Genomic DNA, 21,868 nt, shown 5'->3' with positions numbered 1-21,868 from the left:
AGATATTATTATTTTATCGAGTATAATAATAAATGATCTGTTTTTGATGAGCAATTGTAACAATATAATTAAAATGTAATACAGAAAAACAATGTAGCATCCTAATCCCGTTATTTTATGAGAGCGTTGAATTATCAAATATACATTTTCGTTAAAAAAATGGAACACAGAAGAGTGTATTAGTCTCGATTGTACTCGAAAAGTGTGAAGTACTTTGTAATAACTCCATGCAAGTATATACTACTGCCTGATATTTTTTCTTCTCAACGTAATATACACACTATCGTTAGAATTATCCTTATGCCGTAGATACTATAGTATATATGCAAATTTGAAAGTCATCTATTTTAAATATTAAAAACATCAATAATTAATAATAGTTAAATAAGCGCGATGCTTGAAGAAGAAAAATAAGTAGTACATGTTTAGAATGGAAAATATTTTAGAGCAACGTGAGAAGTTTAAGAAGAGCGAAGAATATCAAACGTCCTATATTAATTATTTATTGAAATACATTTATATAGATCCGACACTTTGTTCAAGAAGATACTGTACGTTCAAAATATCACATTGCCAAATCAAAATATATTTCCCAATCATATATATTATTTACAATTTTACTGTTTCATTTATTAGTAAGTATTTAAGTGCATAGGTTCTTAAGAAAGTTTATCGCTATTTATGTATATCGGTTGTCTTCTCAGCAGTTCAATTATTTGTTAATTAATTCGAAATAAATTCGAATTTGAACTTTTATCGGTGATTCGTAACCCATTATCTACGTAATGTATTATACATACGGTATTATACATAATAAACATATTACATAGATAATGGTTTACGTAACGTATACCATTGAAATCTAAGAAAAATGTTTAAAGCAAATTCAATATCTCGTGGCACTATCACGTAAGCAACATCACATAAAGACAGATCGGCGAATCGGTAGAGTAAACAAGAAAATCGCCAGCCATGCTAGTGACGTTTCATCGAAATTTCGCTAATATATTGTCTCAGCGAGCCTGTAGCATAAGCTTTTTTCGATGGATAAGTACACGGTACTCATCGGCACTCCAAGAACGTGTTTTAAAGGTAACATGTACATACATACGTATGTATATATCAAAATACGAATACAAATTGCGATAAAAGTTGTAATATTTTTCAATCGGAAGGAAAAATTAATGTAAATGGAGTCAACATCAATTACCTGAGAGTTGGTACGGGTGAACATCCAGTTTTGCTTTTACCAGTTGCCTTAGGTAAGCAACTTTGCAAAAATTATCACGTCCAACACAATTGCAATCGTGCTAATTGTATTTGGCGAAGGTGCTGCTATCTAGGGATAACTGATTGTTAAAAATGTAACTAAATAGTCATAGCCTCGATCAAATTCAACATCTGAACGATACAATTTTTTCGCGCAAATGTATGTACATAGATATATTTGAAGATAATTTTTCGAATATGTCGAAATACCGATAATTAAGCGTTATTTATTATATTTCAAAATAGAAATTGTTAAAAAACTCGAAACGAGAGACACGTCACTAATGTAAATTTAAATTTGAATTGTAATACCACGGTACAGGTTCGATTTGACAGCACCTTACAAAACCATAAATAGAGGGATTGGATGGTGGAAAATTTACTACGGTGGTATGAGATCCTTCGGGCTATGGAAAATCAAAACCACCCGACAGGATATTCACAAATGATTTTTCTCAACGTGACACCGATTAGGCATACCATTTAATGAAGGTTATACAACATTTTCATTGATAAGTTGGAGCGATGGTGATATCCACGGTTCGCTTCGATGTTCCCCGATAATGTTCGAAAGATGGTAGCCGTTGCTGTGAACGCCTATGTAACGTCGAAAGAAATCAACATTTAGAGAAGTATATCCTTTCACTCTGTTCATTGAAAATCATTTCACGCTAGCAATCGTTTTATTATCCTTTCGTTTGGATGTCGATAGAATACGAAAATGTAGATGGTTGGTCTGAAAAAATGCGAGCTCCACTAATAGAAATATGCTGGGAGGTCTATTTCCGAAGAACTTGGCCTAATCGGACAGATGCAATTTTGAGAATTTGTGAAAAACAACACGGTGACTTACGCAAAGTGTCGCTAACGCAAATTAAATGTCCCAGTTTGGTCAATCGAGGAACAAAGATCCTATGGTACTCGCTGAGCATCCAATTTACTTGAAGGATCACATCATCGGAGCAAAGTTTGTATCTTATTTGTATTACGATCTAATGGGTAACGACAAAGTTGATGATAAATCATTTCAGGTTGACAATTTTTTGAAGAGGAGCACATCATTTGCATTTACGATATCCCGAGGAATTTAATGAGGTCGTTATCAAGCTTTTAATCGGCTGATCGATGGTTTCGCAATATACATAAATATATGATAGATACGGTATACGGTCTTATATACCTTCTTTTATCTTGATACATTTGTGGACATTGTAACATAATATAATAACGTTTTTTAGTGAGCACTAGTAATACCTATGATTAATCGCGAATGTTAGAAAAAGCATCCTTATTAAGAGTTCGAACAACGTTTGTTCTACACTACGCTGAACGCGTGATATAGTATAAAGGACACACGTGGGATAACCGGCACAGGAATCAAGTCAGAGAAAGGAGCTATGAAACCACGTGGGCGATGAAGCCTTTACGTTAGCTTACCTCTTTTGACAAGGGACGTTTCCAAATAACGTTTCCGCCTTTTTGATTGAAAATTAATTTGCAAAGAACCTTCTCCAAATTCCTAGTTTCTGTTCAACGTTGTTTTACTCTTAAATAAATCTTGTTTCTCGTTATACATTGAAAATATGATTGCATTATTATATTAAATTGTGTAAATATCGTAATACGATCAAATTTGACGAGAGAAACGTAATTAGCACGGAAATAAAAGAAGAAGCACAAGATTAGTACAATTCGATACGAATGTCAAGAACCGCCCAACCGAAATATCCGCAATGCGCTTCGGACGAAAATCGATCGTGTCCCTCGTCTCGGCTACGCCCCAAGGAACCATTTGCCAGGGGTCTGCCAACGATATTTCGCTTTATATCTTTCTTACTTATGGTCTTGGTGTATACAACCTATTTATATCTTAAAATCGAATGTTACAATACCATAAATAGGAAACGAATTCGTAAAGTAAAACAAATTTGGGTAAAGCGAATCTTTGAGATTCGTATCGAGATATTGCGCACAGATAGAAAGTGGTCTTGTGCCACTTATTATGCGAGTGGCTTCACAGTCAAGAATATTTAAATAAATATTCATCGGATACCTACATGTTATTTTACGCTAACATATCTATCCGTACCAAGTACGGAGTAATTGAAATTGTATAATGCACAGATCAGACCTAATCTATGACGATTAAATCACCTCCTAGTTTGAATGATCCTCGAGAAGGGGAATATGCCAATAATGACAATGAGTTATGATAAAACAGATAATTATCACTGTATGTAATATCTGCTGTCGTGATTGCCGCTTTTTTCAGGATATATAAAATTATACCGGGAACCGCGTTACGTAAGTTCAATCGTTATAAGCAATGAAAGAAAACGGATAGTAAAGGTGACATATAAAATGCAACGGACGTATCCAAACATGGACAGACTGCTTCGCGATTCGATCATGTGAACCTCTCCTTATTCTTCACGTTCTTTTCTCTATCAGGTTCGTTTTGCGCAGCAAACGCTTCATTATCGATATCCTAAGAGTATCTTTTAAACGCAACAAACACGACACTTGGAAGGGAAAATTCTATTGTATAAGAAACAAAATAACACTTACAAAGTATACGTTAAAAATTATAATCTCGTTTCGATAGAAACATCGTGTTTTATCGAACAGCTATCTATTCTGCAACAACAAATAGATTTCTTTTTTAACCAAATACAAATAAAAGTTAAATATATAAATGCCTTTCCCGATTTGGAAATGAGACAGCTTGTTACGATGACATCACCGCGAGGTGTTGCTCAATAACCAGACCGCCGCAAAATTGGATATTCTCGGTTTTCGATATATCGTCGTGTGCTATAACTAACGTTATATCGTTTAATATAACTTAATTGTGCGTTTTATCTTCCTATGCGTCACGTTGTTAGACACTTAGCACAAAGCTATTAACGCTAAATCGAGTTATACCAATGAGTTTTATCCTACTTGGAATGAAAAGGTACGTGTTACAGATGAAAATGCTGCTCCTTTCGATATTCAACGAATATCAGATGAGATATATACACATGTTAGAAATGAGAAGTAGAACGGAACGAAGCAAAGAATAAAACTGAAAATATCGAAAGAAGGCAGGATTCAAAAGAGAAAAGAGAAAAGAGATGATGGAGAAGAACGATCGAATGACTCACAATCAGATTTCGAAGCTACCGTTATCGAGTTGGTTCTCTTGATCCACAGCTCCGGCACGATGTACCCGCACTCTGTCCAAAGTAGAAAACGATACCATTTACGGCAACTTGCGGGTCCGTTGTTACTCCTTTTCAGACCTGTATCGCTCGAGATTGCTCGAGAAAGTGGTCGTACGTCAAAATCTTGTCCCCGATACAACTCGACCACCCCCACTGGTTTTCTCATGGAAAACCGTTTGACTTTCTGAACATTTTCGAAATATACGTAAATATACATACGAAACATAAGCAAGCTTCGGCAGCCTATTGCAAATATATCATTCTTAAAAATGGTGCAATTATTGTAATTGAGACACGGATATACGCCTGCGGAAATATTTACACGTATTTGTCGTGCACGACGACGGCCTCGGGATCAATAAAAGTTGAGGCGGGGCAAGGTTTGGTCTGACCGTCGCGTCGTTCCGACTCGGTTCTCCCGAGTCGTCTTCGTCGTTCTTATCATCGATGATATATTATCTTCGAAACGCATGAACGACGCGTAAAACCGTTTTCGTTTGTTCGTCCGATCAACAATTAAGATTACAACATACATTGGTCGATTCGACAAAGTAGAGTACTGGTCGTTGCCTTAGAATTTTACTCTTTACTCTTTTACTCTTACGTCACTTTATCGCTCTACTATCATAATCTCGAATTGTTCGTTTCAAGAGTATAAAAAATATGACGCATCTTATATAGAAAAAGGGAAAGCGTCTAACAATAAGTACGTTGCTGACGCTCGATAACATTATGACTCATAGTCACCCCTTGTGTCATTACGTACAAAATATCGCGACTATCATTATCGGTAAAGGACATCGTTTGTGATTCACTTGCACGATACCGCTGTTTCCTTCATGAAAAAAAATTTACGAATTCGCTGAATGTCCATTTTGCATTGTACCCTGTATAGTATACTATGTTTTGTATTTGAAGCATCTGTCGCAGCGACTGTCCGCGAGAACGAAATTCGATTAGGGTAATTGTGACTCACCCTTATCATATACAAAATATAGTATTTCGATAAGTGATATCTAAATGAGACGAGCGAGTACATCTATTCGAACAAACGCCTCAGACTAGAAGGAATAAACAGGGATAAGTAAGAAGCAGAAAGAATGTTGAAATTTCTTTTTCATCGACATAGGAAAGTACACGTGGACTTTTCGTTCTTGTTTCTTCTAAATTAGATGTGATGTCAGCGAGCGTTCCTGCTCGCGGATTCGTTTAATCGTACGACCAACGAAGGACAATCAGATTGGAGTACCACTGTATCGCATCGGCCTTATTCTCTCGAATCGACCTCGTGACACATAATCAGCTTTTATTCATGCATAGTATCGTACTTACATACTTGCACGACCCTTGTTTGCTAGCGAAAGTTTTTCGTTGACGAGATAGACCAAGTCTGACCGATGACCGGTGTATTCTACTACATTTTCGTTCCTTGTGATATGTAGCAGCGCACATTCAAAAACAACGACGAAACGATGCGTTTTCTGATTAACGAGAGAGAGAGTAGAAACGAGAAACTCGTTGGACGAAAAGTTGCTGTTAGAGCGTATACGAACAACGTATTCTTCGATCCTGTCGGTTAGAATTTACCTTGATAATAAATATGATCCCCCGTTATTGGCAGGTCCGTTATGTTCGCGTACTGTGACGCGCGTCTATCAATGCGAGACAGTGTTTGCGCGTATTCTCAAGCAAGTACGTGCGAGCGAATATACGATACACATACACCGAGATGCGCGGGCGTGTACACTATCATGGTTGAATTTTTTCCTTCGAAACGAAGAGCGAGTGATCCATACATGGTAACGGTGAGAAGACTGGCTTACGCGTTGCAACGCGTAACCCACCCTACCTGCTCTCCTGTCGCCACTCGTTCGCCTTCCGTTCTTCTCTCCTGCTTGTAAAGTTACATACTTCCATAACATTCTATATGCACGTATACACACATTTACTTTCGTCTACTTTTTATGCGTAACTTTACTTATATATCGGACATATAGTCGATTAATAAACTTTTGCATGTACGATACAACTGACTAACACTCGAAAGCGACCATAGATATCTATTATATCAAGTAATTGACGATAAGTGCCATTTGAGGAAAGATTGACGGAAACGATACCGTCCAGTGCGAATATTTTTCGGCAAAGCCTTTTGCCAACCAGAGCTAAAGCTACTTTATCGTAGCAGTAGTCTCTGAAGGGCGTACATACACTTTTTAGACATTTTTTTAGCAGGTCCGCAATACATACATATGTATCTGGGTGGGTGTGTACTACGCCGGTGAGTCACGTATCGACTTTTCTCCCAGCCAACTTCGGGTAATCAGGGTGGGTTTAGGACATACCCATCATTTAGCTAAGGGTGGAGGAAATACGTGTGCGTCCATCGACGAGGTCATCGAATATTGTACCAACGAAAAGAGAAAATTAAAAATGTTGCTAGTTTAATAAAATATCTTGATAAAATATCTGCATATAGCGCAATTTTATTTAAAAGGCAGGTATATATTTTAAGGATTAGAGCACAAATTTGCGTTGAGTTTCGTTTCAGTTATTTGATAATAACTGACAGTAACATCATTTATATGCAAATTACATACGTATATACGTGAAAAAACTCGTAATTACATACATAGAAGTTATCTAGCTTGGGGCTGAGAAACGGACGAACGTTCGAAAATTGTTGTTACGATAACTGAATTATAATCATGTTTGTAGCAATCGAAATGATTACGGTTTTAAGGAGAAGGAAAATCTCGAGAGTATCAAAAAAAAAGAGGTCGCATTCGTAGGCCGACAGCGTTGGCCTGCAATTTTGGCGAATTGAAATTTTGTCAACGATCATATCCGCAGAGGCTGGAGCGCAGAATCGTGTGAGAAGTTGGCAACGTTGTCGACGCTGGCTGGTGAACAGGCGGCGGGGCTTGGGTATCAACCAATCAGAAACGTTGCTCGAGCCTCCCCACGTCACTCCCCGCAATCCTGCCGAAGCTTGAAAATCTGTAACGGACGCCGCTGCCTGGGCATATTCGTTTCTGGGCTCTCGTGACGAGTTAGCGTGTATCTCGTCGTTAGTTCGATTATCGCAGTAAGCTTCGAAAAAGACCAAAAAGCTACCGAGCAACATGAGGGAAATCGTCCACATTCAAGCTGGCCAGTGCGGTAACCAAATTGGCGCAAAGGTGAGTGTTTCGAGTTGAAAAATATTCGAAATAATTGAATCCGTGGCCGCGTGGAAAAGGAGAACGCTTCTTTGTTCGTAGCGTCGCGTCGCGTTGTAATTGGTGTTAGTAGAATCGTGTCTTTCGTATTATATGTTTTATATATTTTCTGCATATCGTATAATTGTAACTATTACTATAATCGGAACGTAGAGAAATGAAAAATTCGAATGTAGTGGAAAAAAAAAATGGGACTCGCTTGATTCGCGCATAGATATCTTTCGAACGTTTTTCTTGCGTGTGTGTATGTGTGTGCGTGTGTGTTGCTTGAAGAATCTAAAACAGCAAATGAGTCAAAATTCATAAAATCTTAACGAGACCTATTTTGACGAAAGACCGTGCTACACTCGAGCTACGTGTACGTGTACCGCTGGCATGCGAAAAAACGGCAACCTCGCTCGGTCGAAGACCTGTCATGGCGACAGAACTTCGCCGGCCGGCTGGTATACTTAACGGTTTTTTTCCCGTCAGCCCGTCTCTTTTCTAACGAAGCGCTGTCGCCAAGTGTTTCAAATATATATTTCTTAACTATTTTGTCTGTCTTTCTCTCTCATTTATCGTAAATGTCAATGCACTTTTCAAGATAAAATGCTGAAAACCGGTATCCATTAAAAAATTTGTACATAAATGTTTTACTTAGCCCTTTGAGCATGGGCGTGGTCTATCTCCGGCGCCGGGATACACCGGTTGATGCGGCAACGGAATCGAACCTGCGGTTGCGCGCGCAGTCGTTCTCCTCTCCTCTCCTTCTCGCTCTATCTCTTTCTGCCATCGACATTCTCTCTAGTGTGCACGCACATGCATACATATACAACAGGCACATACACAACATATCAGTATGTAAATTCTTCGTTCACATCTTTCCGTTTTTTAGGAGTTCCATACAAAATTCATTTTCACGCTTTCGAACGTCATAGTTGTCTCGTTTATACCACGAAATATTTCGTATTATTTTTTATAAAATCAAATCCTATCTGTAATGCAAATAACTTGCTACAGGATGCAAATAGCAATGATAAAATTGTTTATTAGTTAAAAATTAATTAGAAGTTAAAGAAGTCCGGGTTAAAGAAATGTAACGTAAAACGAATTTATATACTGAGATTACGTTATGTAACATGGATACATATATATACGGTATAACTATTATAACAATTTACTTGTGAAAAAAGCGGACACGTAGCAAGTAATGCAGTTGTAGTTTACGCTCTCATAGTTTTCAAGGTTGTTTCATTGGGTCAACGTCCGTTTCCTAAATTACCCACTTCGATCCGTAATATTATATCCATAATATCGATTTTTCAACGAAAATGTTTTCTTGTAAATGTTTTATGCGAATTATGATCTCCGTAGCGTGATTTACCAACCACTCAACAATTGTGCAACAGTTACAATTACCCATTTAGGGATCTTGGTAATCCAAGGACATCGTGTATTACGTAGTACGGCGAAACGTTTCCAAATACAGAAAGAAGCTATCCTTTCGCCATTTTCTTTTGCGTTACCTCGCTCGGTTTTAAATTATTTTATGTTGGCAACAACAGACTGGTGTCTGGTAGTAACCCAGGTATATCGATCCTCTCTCAGAGTATATATTCTTTGGCCGCCATTTTGTGCAACATCATTCGTACATTAAAAAATCAACGTTCGAGCAATGATAATAATCATCCCTATGCCGCATATGCGAAAAATTGTTACTTTGTTCAAATCTTCCAAAAATATGGGGAGCGATAATTATTAAATAAATTAAAACAGTTAGATATATTAGATTCTATATTCTATATGAATCAACGATGGTATCACTTTACCGATTGCCCAACTATTTCTTTTTATCATAATTTATGACGCTAGATCATTTTTGTTTTCTTTTAATCTTTATGAACATACTAAATATATAAGAACTGTCGTAATTCAGTTGATTATGGCTCGACGTGTTACATTTATGTACAACGTCATGATAAATATCTCGACTTCCGAAATACATATGTATGTATATGTACAAAGTGGAATGAATAGATCTCAGATGGGGGCAAAGGAGAAGCCAGAGTGCATACATAAATCGGGTGTAGCGCCTTATGATAATTAGACAAGATTGGTATTGCAGTCATCATTTCTATATATAGCGATGACATTGGTGACTCATCTTACTACGACATTGTACATATATCGCGTGTATAATATGTCGCCGGTAGTGGGAGATAGTAAGATTATGCGCGGACAGTGTTCACTTCCTATTAATGATGATCATATATGATTACGTTGGTTAAATAAATCTACGTAGGACATTATAGTTTCCGTAGATGTATTATAGTTAACATCATCGCGATACCAATCGTCGGATGCTTGCATCAACATTAGTGTTATTTCAAAATATTTAACCAGAAATTATTGCATGATCGTAAGTTGGAATAAATAGAAAGGAGCGAGGGGGGATGTAAGATATAAGCAGTTTGAAGGTGACGCCAATTTAACGCAGAAACATTACCGACCTATGATAACGTTCTAAGACATATTGTATCAACGATATAATCTTGTAATGATTTCGTATATCATGAACTTGTGCGTTACATCTTATCTGTTACTCTATGCGCTATGTCGATTATTGGATAATACCTTCTATTCCGTATCCGGTGATATAACTCCTATATTCGACATCTCACAATAGAATATTTGTCTACATCATTGGTTGGTATTTCGAGAATGCATCGATTTCCAGAAATATACTGCTGCTGCAAGGTCTTTGAACTACGGTTAGGAGAGGTTGCGTGCACAGCAGTCGTGTGTTAACTAGCAGAGAAGACGCACGATTGCGCCTTGCATTTGTTCGTTGCATGCTATCCATATTTCGCATTCGTCCACGTTTAGAAGCAATTAATTGCCGACGGTTATAGACCAACGATCATCTCTCTAGATTCGAGTAAAATACGCGTATATAAATTAATTAATCTACACTGGTGAGGCCGGTTCCAATGATTCGTTAGCAGCATCGGAATAGAAAGAAAAATGCACACGTGTGTACATGTAGTATAGGTAGAAAGAAGAGAAGAAAAAAAAAACGAAAAGAAGAAACTTCCATCCTGGCTGCGCCTTAATGACCGCTTGTATTACGATTAATTACACGCGAGCTATTTGCCGGCGAGGTCGTTGAACCGTTCTTCTCGGTCGATAATACGGAAGACTGAAAACGGATGCAGGGGTAATCGTGAGGAGAAAGCATCGACTAGCACCAAGTACGATTTCTTTCTCGAGTATCCGAGCACGCGTTCTTTCGTGCCTAGCATTTAAAACGCGAAGAATCGTTGAATCGTGTAAATGATTTTTAATAAATACGAATTACCGTTTGTTACAGTTTTGGGAAATTATCAGTGACGAGCATGGTATCGACCCAACCGGTACTTACCACGGTGACTCCGACCTTCAATTGGAGAGAATCAACGTATACTACAATGAAGCGTCCGGTGGTAAATATGTACCACGTGCCATCCTCGTCGATTTGGAGCCAGGCACGATGGATTCCGTTCGCTCGGGACCTTTCGGACAAATATTCAGACCAGACAACTTCGTATTTGGGCAGTCCGGAGCTGGTAACAACTGGGCGAAAGGTCATTACACCGAGGGCGCCGAGCTGGTAGACTCGGTCCTCGATGTAGTCAGAAAAGAAGCCGAAAGCTGCGATTGCTTGCAAGGTTTCCAACTGACTCACTCTTTGGGCGGTGGTACTGGATCCGGCATGGGAACGCTGCTCATTTCGAAAATTCGCGAAGAATACCCCGATAGAATCATGAACACATACTCGGTTGTACCGTCTCCCAAGGTATCAGATACCGTCGTGGAACCGTATAACGCAACACTTTCCGTACATCAACTGGTAGAGAACACGGATGAAACTTACTGTATCGACAACGAGGCCCTTTACGATATTTGCTTCCGCACTCTGAAATTATCTACACCCACCTACGGTGATTTGAATCATCTCGTCTCCCTCACGATGTCCGGTGTCACCACTTGCTTAAGGTTCCCTGGCCAGTTGAACGCTGATCTGAGGAAACTCGCCGTAAATATGGTACCGTTCCCCCGTCTCCATTTCTTCATGCCAGGATTCGCACCACTCACCTCCCGTGGCAGCCAACAATACAGAGCTCTCTCTGTACCCGAACTCACTCAACAGATGTTCGATGCAAAGAACATGATGGCGGCATGCGATCCCAGACATGGAAGATACCTCACAGTAGCAGCAATTTTCCGCGGCAGAATGTCGATGAAGGAAGTCGACGAGCAAATGCTCAACATTCAAAACAAGAACAGCTCCTACTTCGTCGAATGGATCCCCAACAACGTGAAGACAGCCGTCTGCGACATCCCACCTCGCGGCTTGAAGATGTCCGCCACCTTTATCGGCAACTCGACAGCTATCCAGGAGCTGTTCAAGAGAATCTCCGAACAATTTACCGCTATGTTCAGGAGAAAAGCTTTCCTTCACTGGTACACCGGCGAGGGTATGGACGAGATGGAATTCACCGAAGCCGAGTCGAACATGAACGATCTGGTTTCGGAGTACCAGCAATACCAAGAAGCCACCGCGGACGAGGATGCGGAATTCGACGAGGAACAGGAAGCGGAAGTCGACGAAAATTAAACACGTACTCCCTACTTTACTCTACTCTATCTACCATTCATCCCCCCATCCTTGTCCTTTTCGCTCTCGTACTGCTTCTTAACTCTGCGTTCATTTCTCTTTCTGTTTTCCCTATTCCGACTCCTTTTTTTAATTTCCTTTTTACAGTCTGTTCAGGCGCGCTTTTTTCATCAGTACCACCACCACACATACACATACTCCTCGCATTCTTTGAATAATTCGATCATAAAAATCCTTTTTTATCGTCTTTTTTTCTATACCACTTATTTGGATTATGTAGTTTGCGAGGCGCGTCTTTGTATTCAGTGTATAACCGCTGTTGCGGCCAGCATCATCTTTGAATAAATTATTATCATATAAGTGTACGTTTTTATAAGAATCCCTTATTATTTTCGTACGACTATTCTGTCGTGTTCGACGATTCATTTTTTGTATTTATAAAATTACATTGTAGGCATATATTTATTTATATTTGTCCTCTTCATCTATTAACTTTTATACTATGACAAAGATCTGAATAAAGTAGATCATTAATTAAAGAAGTACTAAGAGAGGTATCATAATTAATATCCAGTTAACTCGATAAAGTACTTAAGTCAACTTCAAAATCGGTTGGTTTCGCCTAAAAGAAAGGGGAAAGCTACAAAATTTTATGGGTACCGTGTTGAAATTGAAATCGGTACAAGATAGAAATTCGCTTCGAGATACATCGATAGGTTGCGCTTCGATTATTCTCACATCATTGGAAAAACGATCTCTAGATATTCTATGCAACATCTGCAAGTACGTACGTACTTAAGTACTTGCGGTATATCGTAGAAATCGTAGGACGTCATTAGCAGCATTAGTGAAAATATCAGATAGTGTCGCCATCTGTTGAAACGAAACGGGTGTCATAATCGTCAAACGATTGGAACGACCTCTACTCGGATATTTTTATTTACGGATGCGATACCTATTAACCGCAAAAAGGAAATCGACGTCAACCACAAAGGAAATGTTCCTATATATTTACTCAAATAGTACATCCTAATTAGCAATCCGTCGCGTATAAATTTTAGAGGAATTATATCGTAGACTACAAGTAATTGATTACAGGAAACTCGATAGAAAGACTTATAGGTATGTGTACATACGGTGACTTGCGAGCACTTTGATGTCTTCGCGATATTAAATACTTCCGAATCGTTACGAACGATCATGTTTCTCTGCACAATTTTCTAGCTTTTTTATTAGACAGGAAGCAGTTAATCGCGAACAGAAGATAGAAAAATTGGAAGATTCGAAATTTTCCGGAATCATACTTAGAATGCAAAGTTTCTAATTTGCACGTATGGGATAGGATAAATGTAACGTGCATTTAAGAGTCTCGCTAGCCGACTAACGGATTAACACAGTTAAATAAATGGAATCGGAACACCGTATCTCTCTCGGCGGTCCACCACCTCCGTACTGCTCATCGACGCTTTTGCCATAAACATCGCGGCGAAATTTGACTCGCGATCTCAAGATCGTGAGATCTGCAAATCTTTCTGTTTCATAATTGTTTAAAACATAGCTGATCGATACGACGCGTGGGTTCACGAATCGGTCATCGCGTTATAGTTTTTGACAAAAACGTTGACAGGGAAGCTGAAATCGCTCGAAAAGCGACGGAAGAACGCGTATCGTCCGTATGTGGAGGTAAATTTTCTTGGACTAATTGTAAGGCGGCAGACAACGACCTCACGGAATAGAAGGTATGACTCATCGTCCGGCTATACGAAGCGGCGTAGCGCGATGTCTCGCTTCGTGAATTCGACCAAACTCGAGACGGTGGTTACCAATTACCGCAACTCATGTTCCATTCTATCCTCGATTCCAGCGACATACCCTGCTCTGATTTATGGTATCCAGATATTATTCGATCGAAGATACAGTTCCTCGTCGTTAGAAAACGTCCGTTTCGCATGCGTAGGACAGGGACAGGAAGGCGGAGCAGAGGAACATAGGGATAACTTTTACCGCCTTTCGAATCGATACATATCGATTTGGGCTATTAAAAATCGGCACGCTTCAGAGATAGTGGAAAATAACTAAAATTGGTGAGGAACGGACGTACAGTGGAAGATACAGAGGAACAAGGTCGATGGCACGAGTCGGGGGTGAAGAACACAGGGAGCGAGTTACAATAATAGAAAAAGGGATTTTACAGCGGCAGGGGATCGTGAAACGATAGTAAGCGCAGCTGGAGACGAAGCAACGCGACTATCGTGTGTCCCTTTCAACGGGAATAACAGCCAAGAATGACGAGTGGCGCACCACGTTTTAAGAGTGACTCACGAGACGAATGCACTCCCAGTCCCATTTAGCTCTCGCCGGTTGCTTTCCTTCTTTTTCTCCTTTTCTCGCACTTCCTCTTTTCGCTTAAACGATATCGAAAGAACGCGTGAAATTGGGGCGATGGGCCCACGCAAATTCAAACGAAGGCTATCGAACAATTTCCGTAAAATATAGCGCATAGTAGCGAAAGACATTCTCGCGATCGAGTTACATTTCCGCTGGATGCGCTTTGAGTCCATCGAACCGGATATCCTGCTGCTCTCGGCTCCCCAGTGGACGGTTCTTTTTTTTCGTGCGTGCAAACGAATCATCGTTGCACGAAGCCCCGTCTAGGCTCGCGAAAGCATCGATCGGAGGTCGATTGGATCGCGTTGTTAGAACGCGTGGCTGGAAAACGTGAAAAGACGAACGAAACGTTGGAAGAGAAAGAGAAGAGAAAATGTTTGGGGGACCGGAGGGTTAGTAGCCGGGAGTCGAACGCGATCGAGCTGACGAGTTATCGTCCTGTGGAGGCTGTCGGTCGGCACGTCGCGTCGGCTGGTCGACTCGTGCGACGTACCACGCCGGTTGGAGAATCTTCTCCCCCTCCGTGTGGTCCGTGCTGCCAGGCTAGAAGCGCATCGCGTAACCGAGTGGAGAGTCGACCTCAGGACACCGACACGAGCACGTTTCCTCGTCAGTTTCGTTTCGCAGGCTCCACTCCACTGGTGCACTCCTGCGCGACACTCGTCCGTACTCGGTTCGCTGCACACGTTCTCTCGCAACGCACGCCACATACCGAGGACGTTTCTTCGCTGCGAGTCTATTCTCTCTCGCTTCGACCCTTTTCGAAGGATATCAATCAGCGGAGCCGTACGCTCAGCCGGCGCACCTATCTTCTCGGTTCGCAAAGGGAAGGCGGAGAAAGGCCAGTTTCGAAATGAGGGAAATCGTGCATCTGCAGGCTGGACAATGCGGAAACCAGATCGGTGCAAAGGTAGGTCCACTTTACTACAAGGTGATTCTCTCGCTGGAGACTCCAAAAGGATAAGCCGTCGTTGGCCCGTGCGCATATGTTTGAACTGAAAATAAGATTGCGAGCGAATCACAAGTATATGGTACGAACGATACCTTCGATGTCGGAAGAATGTCCCATCTGCGGCTTCTTTTTTTAAAAATCTTAACGAGAAGATCACCCTGTATCACCTTCGCTAGTTCGCCGGATGTACGTACACCGATCTTCGATATTCTCTTTCCTTTGTTTCCTTCGGAGTTTCTCTGCAGTCGACCCATTCGTCGAATTCTTCCGTCCTTTTCGAAACTTTTCTTTTTACGAGTCAATACTAAACGAACATATTCCCTCCTCCTCCTCCTCCTCCTTCTCCTTCTTTCCTTCTCTCTTTCTCTATCTTCCTCTCTCTCCTTATTCTCCGTACACTTGGGCCGAGCTCTTAATCGAATTAAAGATAAGGCGTCGGCGGTGGCAACAACGCGACACGACAACGGTGAGCAACGAGATGGAATTTGAAGTGTCTCCTACTCCAATCCGTTCGCGACAAAGGGCCATTCGCTTCGCTGACGCTCGAGAACTGGGCGCAAGCATTTCGACCGTCCGCCGAGATCGTTCGTTCTCTATCGTCGCCTAATTGAGAAGTTCAAGGAAATTGGTAGAATTCTGCTTTGAGAAGCATCCGCGATACGTAAATGTACGAAGCAGTGGAACCGATAGATGGTGCGCCCTTTTCGTTTTCTTTGTCCCTTTACGAACGAGTTAAAATCACGTCGCGGGCGGTGTTCCGCCCTCGATCCCCAGGACGACCACGAAACTCCTTCATGTGGAAAACGACCGGCTGATCGGTCAACTGTAAATCGCATCTAGAACAAAAAAGACTCGTTCGGGCGATCGGAAAGAAAGGCGGAGCGTAACAAGCGCGATCCTAATTGCCAGCACCGTACCCATAATTAAGCGTTCCACGACTTTAACATAGCGCAGCCGAGTTGCGCGAAACGAAAACGCAAACGGAACGGTTCGTACCTATCTTTATCGTTGTCGCTGCCGCCGCGCCGTCCAGAGAATCACGATGTATAGATGCTATTAATAGAAGCGAGAGAAAATAGCGAGGGCGAGACAAATGGAGAACGTAGAGCAAGGGAAGCTATGCTCGATGAGTTTACTCCTAGTCGGCAGCGGAGTCACCATTAATTTCCTGTATATTCGTTTTTAGATGAGCCGCGCGCTTTTCTCGTTATCCATCCTGCGCGAAGTAGCTTTCGCTTTGCTGTTACATTCAGCGTACCGTAAAAGAGAAGCGAAACAGAGACGAATAGAGGGTAAAGGATGGTGATGAGACAAACGAGCGACTATCGTTAGAATTTGCCGACTTGCCGACAAATTTCTCTTACACGCGTCGTTACTTACGTTATAGTTCTGGGAAGTAATCTCCGAGGAACATGGCATCGACCAATCGGGCATCTATCACGGAGACAGCGATTTGCAATTGGAGCGAATTTCCGTCTACTATAACGAAGCTTCTGGTAAGACAAATTTTCTCTTATCTATCTTTTCTTTTCTTGCTCGGTGAGAGAGACAGAGAGAAAGAGGCAGAGAGAGGTGACGAACCCTTTAAGACACGAAGCACGAAGCTCGTTCTCGGAAGGCCGCGGTGGAGGAGAAGAAAGTGCTCGATCGGGGCTCGCGAATTTCGCGCGCTCTAAAATAGAAACGCGGTTGCTGCGACATGGTGGAACGTAGGAAAAAACGAACGACAAAGGCGAACGCGCGTTCTGCGACGAAAATAGCCGCTTTGTCCGTTCACCACCCTTGGCTTTCGACATCCTGGACGAGAAAGATCGGACGAACCCATGCTCGATCCAACCGTGGAAAATAGCGTATAATTAAGTAGCGTACGATTCGAAAACGGTGCGCTGCGCGTTTCCGTCGACCATTTAAAGTACGAGTTAGTCGCGACGTTGGTTTCGGTGGAATGACAATCGACGTTTCGAAGCTGTTTAGTATGAAGGACGATACACGCGGCGCATTGGTTTCGGAAGGCGGGAGCGCGTGTCCGGCTCATTCTTCCATTTATGGATCGATACCGAAACCGAAACGGAAGCGTTCTTTTATCGACCGTGTTATCACGTATTGTTGCAGTGGCGACCTCGACGAATGGAGGAAAGTACGTGCCGAGGGCCATTCTCCTGGACCTGGAGCCAGGAACAATGGACGCCGTTCGATCAGGAGCGTACGGGAAGCTGTTCCGGCCGGACAATTTCGTGTTCGGTCAATCCGGAGCGGGCAACAACTGGGCAAAGGGACACTACACCGAGGGTGCGGAATTGGTCGACTCGGTGTTGGACGTGGTCAGGAAAGAGTGCGAGAATTGCGACTGCCTGCAGGGCTTTCAGCTGACTCACTCTCTCGGTGGCGGCACCGGGTCCGGTATGGGGACGCTGCTCATCTCCAAGATTCGCGAGGAATACCCAGATCGAATCATGAACACGTACTCGGTGATGCCGTCGCCGAAAGTGTCCGACACGGTGGTGGAGCCGTACAACGCTACCCTGTCGGTTCATCAACTGGTCGAGAATACAGACGAGACCTACTGTATCGATAACGAGGCGCTCTACGACATCTGCTTCCGTACCTTGAAGGTCTCGAATCCTAGCTACGGCGATTTGAATCATCTGGTCTCGTTGACCATGTCCGGCGTGACAACTTGCCTCAGGTTTCCCGGACAGCTGAACGCCGATTTGCGAAAGCTCGCTGTCAACATGGTTCCGTTTCCACGTCTGCACTTTTTCATGCCCGGCTTTGCTCCGTTGACCTCTAGATCTATGCAACAGTATTCCGCCCTGTCGGTGCCGGAGCTCACGCAGCAGATGTTCGACGCGAAGAATATGATGGCCGCCTGCGATCCCCGACACGGCCGATACTTGACAGTGGCCGCCGTGTTCCGTGGCAGAATGTCGATGAAGGAGGTGGACGAGCAAATGCTCAGCGTGCAGAACAAAAATAGCTCTTACTTCGTCGAATGGATCCCGAACAACGTGAAGACTGCCGTCTGCGACATTCCGCCCAAGGGTTTGAAAATGTCCTCGACCTTCATCGGGAACACCACCGCCATTCAAGAGCTGTTCAAGCGAATCTCCGAGCAATTTACAGCGATGTTCCGTAGAAAGGCCTTCCTGCACTGGTACACCGGTGAAGGCATGGACGAGATGGAGTTCACCGAGGCTGAGTCGAACATGAACGATTTGGTCTCGGAGTATCAACAATATCAAGAAGCCACTGCCGAAGAAGATTTCGAAGCCGAGGAGTGCGCCGACGACTTCGAGACTTGCGATCAAGAGTAAATCGATTGCCGATCGTTTCCTCCGAAGGAACTATTTTTCCACCGAACGAGACGTTTCTCTCCTTATCCTTATCCTTATCGTTATGTTTCTCTTCTTTTCTCTTCTCTCCTCTTCTTCTCCCGCTCGTCTCCTCATCGTCCGCTCCGTTCCATTCTCTCCCTCTGTGGCGACTTTCGTCTCGATTCGGTGGTAGCTCTCTGCGATATTTCTGTCTCTTTTATACTTTTGTACGTAAAAAATACATTTTATGATCGGGAAGCGTTTGCTGCGGCGACCGGCGAATCGAGTGGCTCGGCCGAGCCCCACACCGGTTGCCGCATCTCGTATCGCGACTACCGAAAAGTGAAAAAATAGTGGAAAATTTGCACGGAGAAATCACGGGATATCCCTGGCTCGTGAACCTGGATCCATCGTTCTCGAAGGATAGCGACTTTACCAAACACCAAAGTACCCGAACCAAAAATCTACTCTGTTCCGTTGCATCCACGGCAACGATATCGTATGCGTATTAATAGTGGCACGCGTTTTGCAATGTGTAGCGCAAGTTTGTTCCTTGCAAAAATATACGTTTTTTTTCAATTATTTTTCTTTCCCCCTCGTATCGTTCCCCGTATCGTTCCCGTACCATTTCCCATGTCATCGATCGCACGCTCGAGCGATCCAAGTCGACCAGACTCGTCTCTCGATCAATCCTCGTACTCCGTCACCAGATCCTCGACGAAGCTGGTTTCCGCCGTCGCTTCTTGTTGCCGTTGATACTCCGAGACGAGATCGTACATCGTCGATCGGGAATCAGAAAATTCGCTCTCGTCCATCCCTTCGGCCGTGTACCAATGCAAATACGCCCGTTTCTTCATCATACCGTCGAACGCGTCCATCAACCTTTTGAACGGTTCCTGTATCGCCGTCGTGTTTGATACCATGCTGGCGTTCATAGCGAGTCCTCGCGGAGCGATGTCGCACATCGCAGTTTGAACGTTGTTCGGTATCCACTCGATGAAATACGGACTGTTTCTGTTTCGTATATTCAACATTTGCTCATCGACGAGCTGCAAGCATACCAAAGCGATTGGGTTTTATAAACGAAAGAGCGCGCTTCTCTCGACCGCATGAGCGCGTTATTAAACTAAAGCAGCTGCGTTTTCCGACCTTGGTCGACATTCTGCCTCTGAAGATGGCAGCCACCGTGAGGAATTTGGCCTGTCTCGGGTCGCAGCAGACGAACATGCTGTTCGCGTTAAACAACTGCTGCGTCAATTCCGGTACCGAGAGCACCGTGTACGGGGCGGCGCTTCGGGAGAGGAGGGGCGCATATGCGGGAACGAAAAAGTGGAGTCTCGGGAAGGGCACTAGGTTGATCAGTAATTTTCTCAGGTCGGTATTTAATTGGCCGGGAAATCTGAAGCAAGCCGTGATTCCTGACATGTAACTGGATACCAAGTGATTCACGTCGCTGAACGTCGGCGTGATGATCTTTAAGACGCGCATGCAAATATGATGCAACGCTCGATTGTCGATGCAGAACGTTTGATCGGTGTACTCGATCAATTTGCCGAGTGTGAGGATCGCGTTGTACGGTTCTACCACCACGTCCGACATCACCGGAGACGGTATCACGCTGTAAGTCTTGAGTATTCTCTCCGGATATTCCTCCTTTAGCTTGGTCATTAGCAACGCGGTCATTCCACCGCCAGTTCCGCCGCCCAGCGAATGGACTATTTGAATACCTGAATATCAAACCAGCGAGCCAAAACTAGATATGCGCGATATTACGTATACGCGGCGGCGATGACGACAACGACAACGACGACGGCGACTACGAACCTTGCATCAAATCGCAAGCCTCGGCTTCCGTGCGAATCAGATCCAACGCAATGTCGGCTAATTCGGCGCCTTCGGTGTAGTAACCCTTCGCCCAATTATTCGCCGCGCCAGCCTGACCCGTCGCAAAGTTGTCCGGCTTGAACAGTTTTCCGCATGGTCCGGACATCACCGAGTCCAAGCTTCCTGGATCGAGATCGACCGGAATAGCTCTCGGAACGAATCTACCACCTAAAAAAAAGTTTTATCCGTTCGGCGTCTTTTTCGTTCGTTTTTTCGACGCCTCCGACACGATACCTGGACCTTCCACAAAATATACGTTCATCCGTTGCAGCTGGAGCTCGGAATCCCCTTGAAACATTCCGTCCATGTTCAGACCGTGCTCGTCCGATATTACCTCCCAAAACTACGAGACAAACGTCTACCGGTTGCGTGGGATGATATCGTATACCGAAAATACGGTTAGTAAATGCGCGCGAGCTTACCTTCGCCCCGACGTTGTTCCCACATTGGCCGATTTGCACGTGTACGATTTCCCGCATTTTCTCTATTTCGCAGTTTAAGTCTACCAACGATTTGTCAACGAAGAACGTTCGTTCGATTTGGTCCGGAAAAGGAAAGGAAAGAAGGGAATAGTTTAAAACGTCACGGATCTACAGAGTCAAGTTCACTCGACTGACCCATCGTTTCGATTTCTAGAGATTCGAGCGCTCGCTCGACAACGTCGCGTCTGTTTCGCACGCAACAGATCGACAAAGATCGATATATCGCGATATAATTAGAGTGCGCATGCGCAGGCGTGCGCGCCCGCTCGGAACCAAATTCCATTGAAATTGTGATGCCATAAAGAATATCTATTAAACGTTCAACAAAGATAATACAACGTTTTCTAAATTACTTACAAAATATGTATACGCGTGTATTCGTGTATATGCTGTATGTGTGGGTGGGTGTACGTGTACGTATTTATATAATATTATAAGGGTATCATGCGAGCATTTCTGGTGGCATGTGTGTGTACATATACATAGGTAAAAATTCATCGAAAATAACAAACGTAA

At 42.9% G+C, this 21,868-nt stretch overlaps 4 protein-coding genes and 1 pseudogene across 5 annotated transcripts; 4 read left to right on the top strand and 1 right to left on the bottom strand.

Annotated features, from left to right (window-relative positions):
* Nucleotides 1-233: 233 nt before the first annotated feature.
* On the top strand, nt 234-2,699 carry LOC122566998 (valacyclovir hydrolase). The gene is given in 8 exon segments (XM_043725044.1): nt 234-1,092; nt 1,176-1,262; nt 1,592-1,756; nt 1,759-1,803; nt 1,806-1,901; nt 1,982-2,170; nt 2,173-2,236; nt 2,301-2,699. Coding segments are annotated over 8 exon segments (786 nt in total). The 5' UTR covers nt 234-1,043; the 3' UTR covers nt 2,392-2,699.
* A 3,404-nt stretch (nt 2,700-6,103) lies between these two features.
* On the top strand, nt 6,104-7,340 carry LOC122567002 (annotated as a pseudogene).
* Nucleotides 7,341-7,495: 155 nt separating this feature from the next.
* Nucleotides 7,496-12,359, top strand: LOC122566997 (tubulin beta-1 chain). Its single transcript, XM_043725042.1, has 2 exons — nt 7,496-7,657; nt 11,046-12,359. The coding sequence occupies exons 1-2, from the start codon at nt 7,601-7,603 to the stop codon at nt 12,330-12,332; spliced, it is 1,344 nt and encodes a 447-aa protein (XP_043580977.1). The 5' UTR covers nt 7,496-7,600; the 3' UTR covers nt 12,333-12,359.
* A 2,272-nt stretch (nt 12,360-14,631) lies between these two features.
* On the top strand, nt 14,632-19,576 carry LOC122566981 (tubulin beta chain-like). The gene is made up of 3 exons (XM_043725005.1): nt 14,632-15,630; nt 17,060-17,168; nt 17,785-19,576. The coding sequence occupies exons 1-3, from the start codon at nt 15,574-15,576 to the stop codon at nt 18,984-18,986; spliced, it is 1,368 nt and encodes a 455-aa protein (XP_043580940.1). The 5' UTR covers nt 14,632-15,573; the 3' UTR covers nt 18,987-19,576.
* LOC122566978 (tubulin beta-1 chain-like) lies at nt 15,641-21,794 on the bottom strand. 2 transcript variants are annotated; one of them, XM_043724999.1, is made up of 6 exons: nt 21,293-21,794; nt 21,105-21,213; nt 20,811-21,038; nt 20,136-20,713; nt 19,706-20,035; nt 15,641-16,061 (listed from the first exon to the last, which is right to left on the bottom strand). In XM_043724999.1, exons 1-6 carry the CDS (start codon nt 21,347-21,349, stop codon nt 15,645-15,647), a joined length of 1,719 nt encoding a protein of 572 aa, XP_043580934.1. In that variant the 5' UTR covers nt 21,350-21,794; the 3' UTR covers nt 15,641-15,644. The 2 variants fall into 2 exon arrangements, with proteins under 2 accessions (XP_043580934.1, XP_043580935.1); XM_043725000.1 differs by lacking the exon at nt 15,641-16,061 and having other exon boundaries at nt 19,664-20,035.
* Between the last annotated feature and the right edge of the window lie 74 nt (nt 21,795-21,868).

This window comes from Bombus pyrosoma, linkage group LG4 (genome assembly GCF_014825855.1).
Source record: "Bombus pyrosoma isolate SC7728 linkage group LG4, ASM1482585v1, whole genome shotgun sequence".
NCBI lineage: Eukaryota > Metazoa > Arthropoda > Insecta > Hymenoptera > Apidae > Bombus > Bombus pyrosoma.
The sequence above is the reverse complement of the archived record's forward strand: the minus strand, read 5'-3'. Positions and strand labels throughout refer to the sequence as shown.

Coding starts and splice junctions, on each gene's coding strand:
- LOC122566997 (XM_043725042.1), top strand. CDS start 7,601: ATGAGGGAAATCGTCCACATTCAAGCTGGCCAGTGCGGTAACCAAATT. Junction 7,658..11,045: donor GTAACCAAATTGGCGCAAAG/GTGAGTGTTTCG, acceptor CGTTTGTTACAG/TTTTGGGAAATTATCAGTGA.
- LOC122566978 (XM_043724999.1), bottom strand. CDS start 21,349: ATGCGGGAAATCGTACACGTGCAAATCGGCCAATGTGGGAACAACGTC. Junction 21,039..21,104: donor ATATTTTGTGGAAGGTCCAG/GTATCGTGTCGG, acceptor ACTTTTTTTTAG/GTGGTAGATTCGTTCCGAGA. Junction 16,062..19,705: donor CGACGGCGGAAACCAGCTTC/GTCGAGGATCTG, acceptor AAGTGTACGGAG/AATAAGGAGAGAGAGGAAGA.
- LOC122566981 (XM_043725005.1), top strand. CDS start 15,574: ATGAGGGAAATCGTGCATCTGCAGGCTGGACAATGCGGAAACCAGATC. Junction 15,631..17,059: donor GAAACCAGATCGGTGCAAAG/GTAGGTCCACTT, acceptor CTTACGTTATAG/TTCTGGGAAGTAATCTCCGA. Junction 17,169..17,784: donor CTACTATAACGAAGCTTCTG/GTAAGACAAATT, acceptor GTATTGTTGCAG/TGGCGACCTCGACGAATGGA.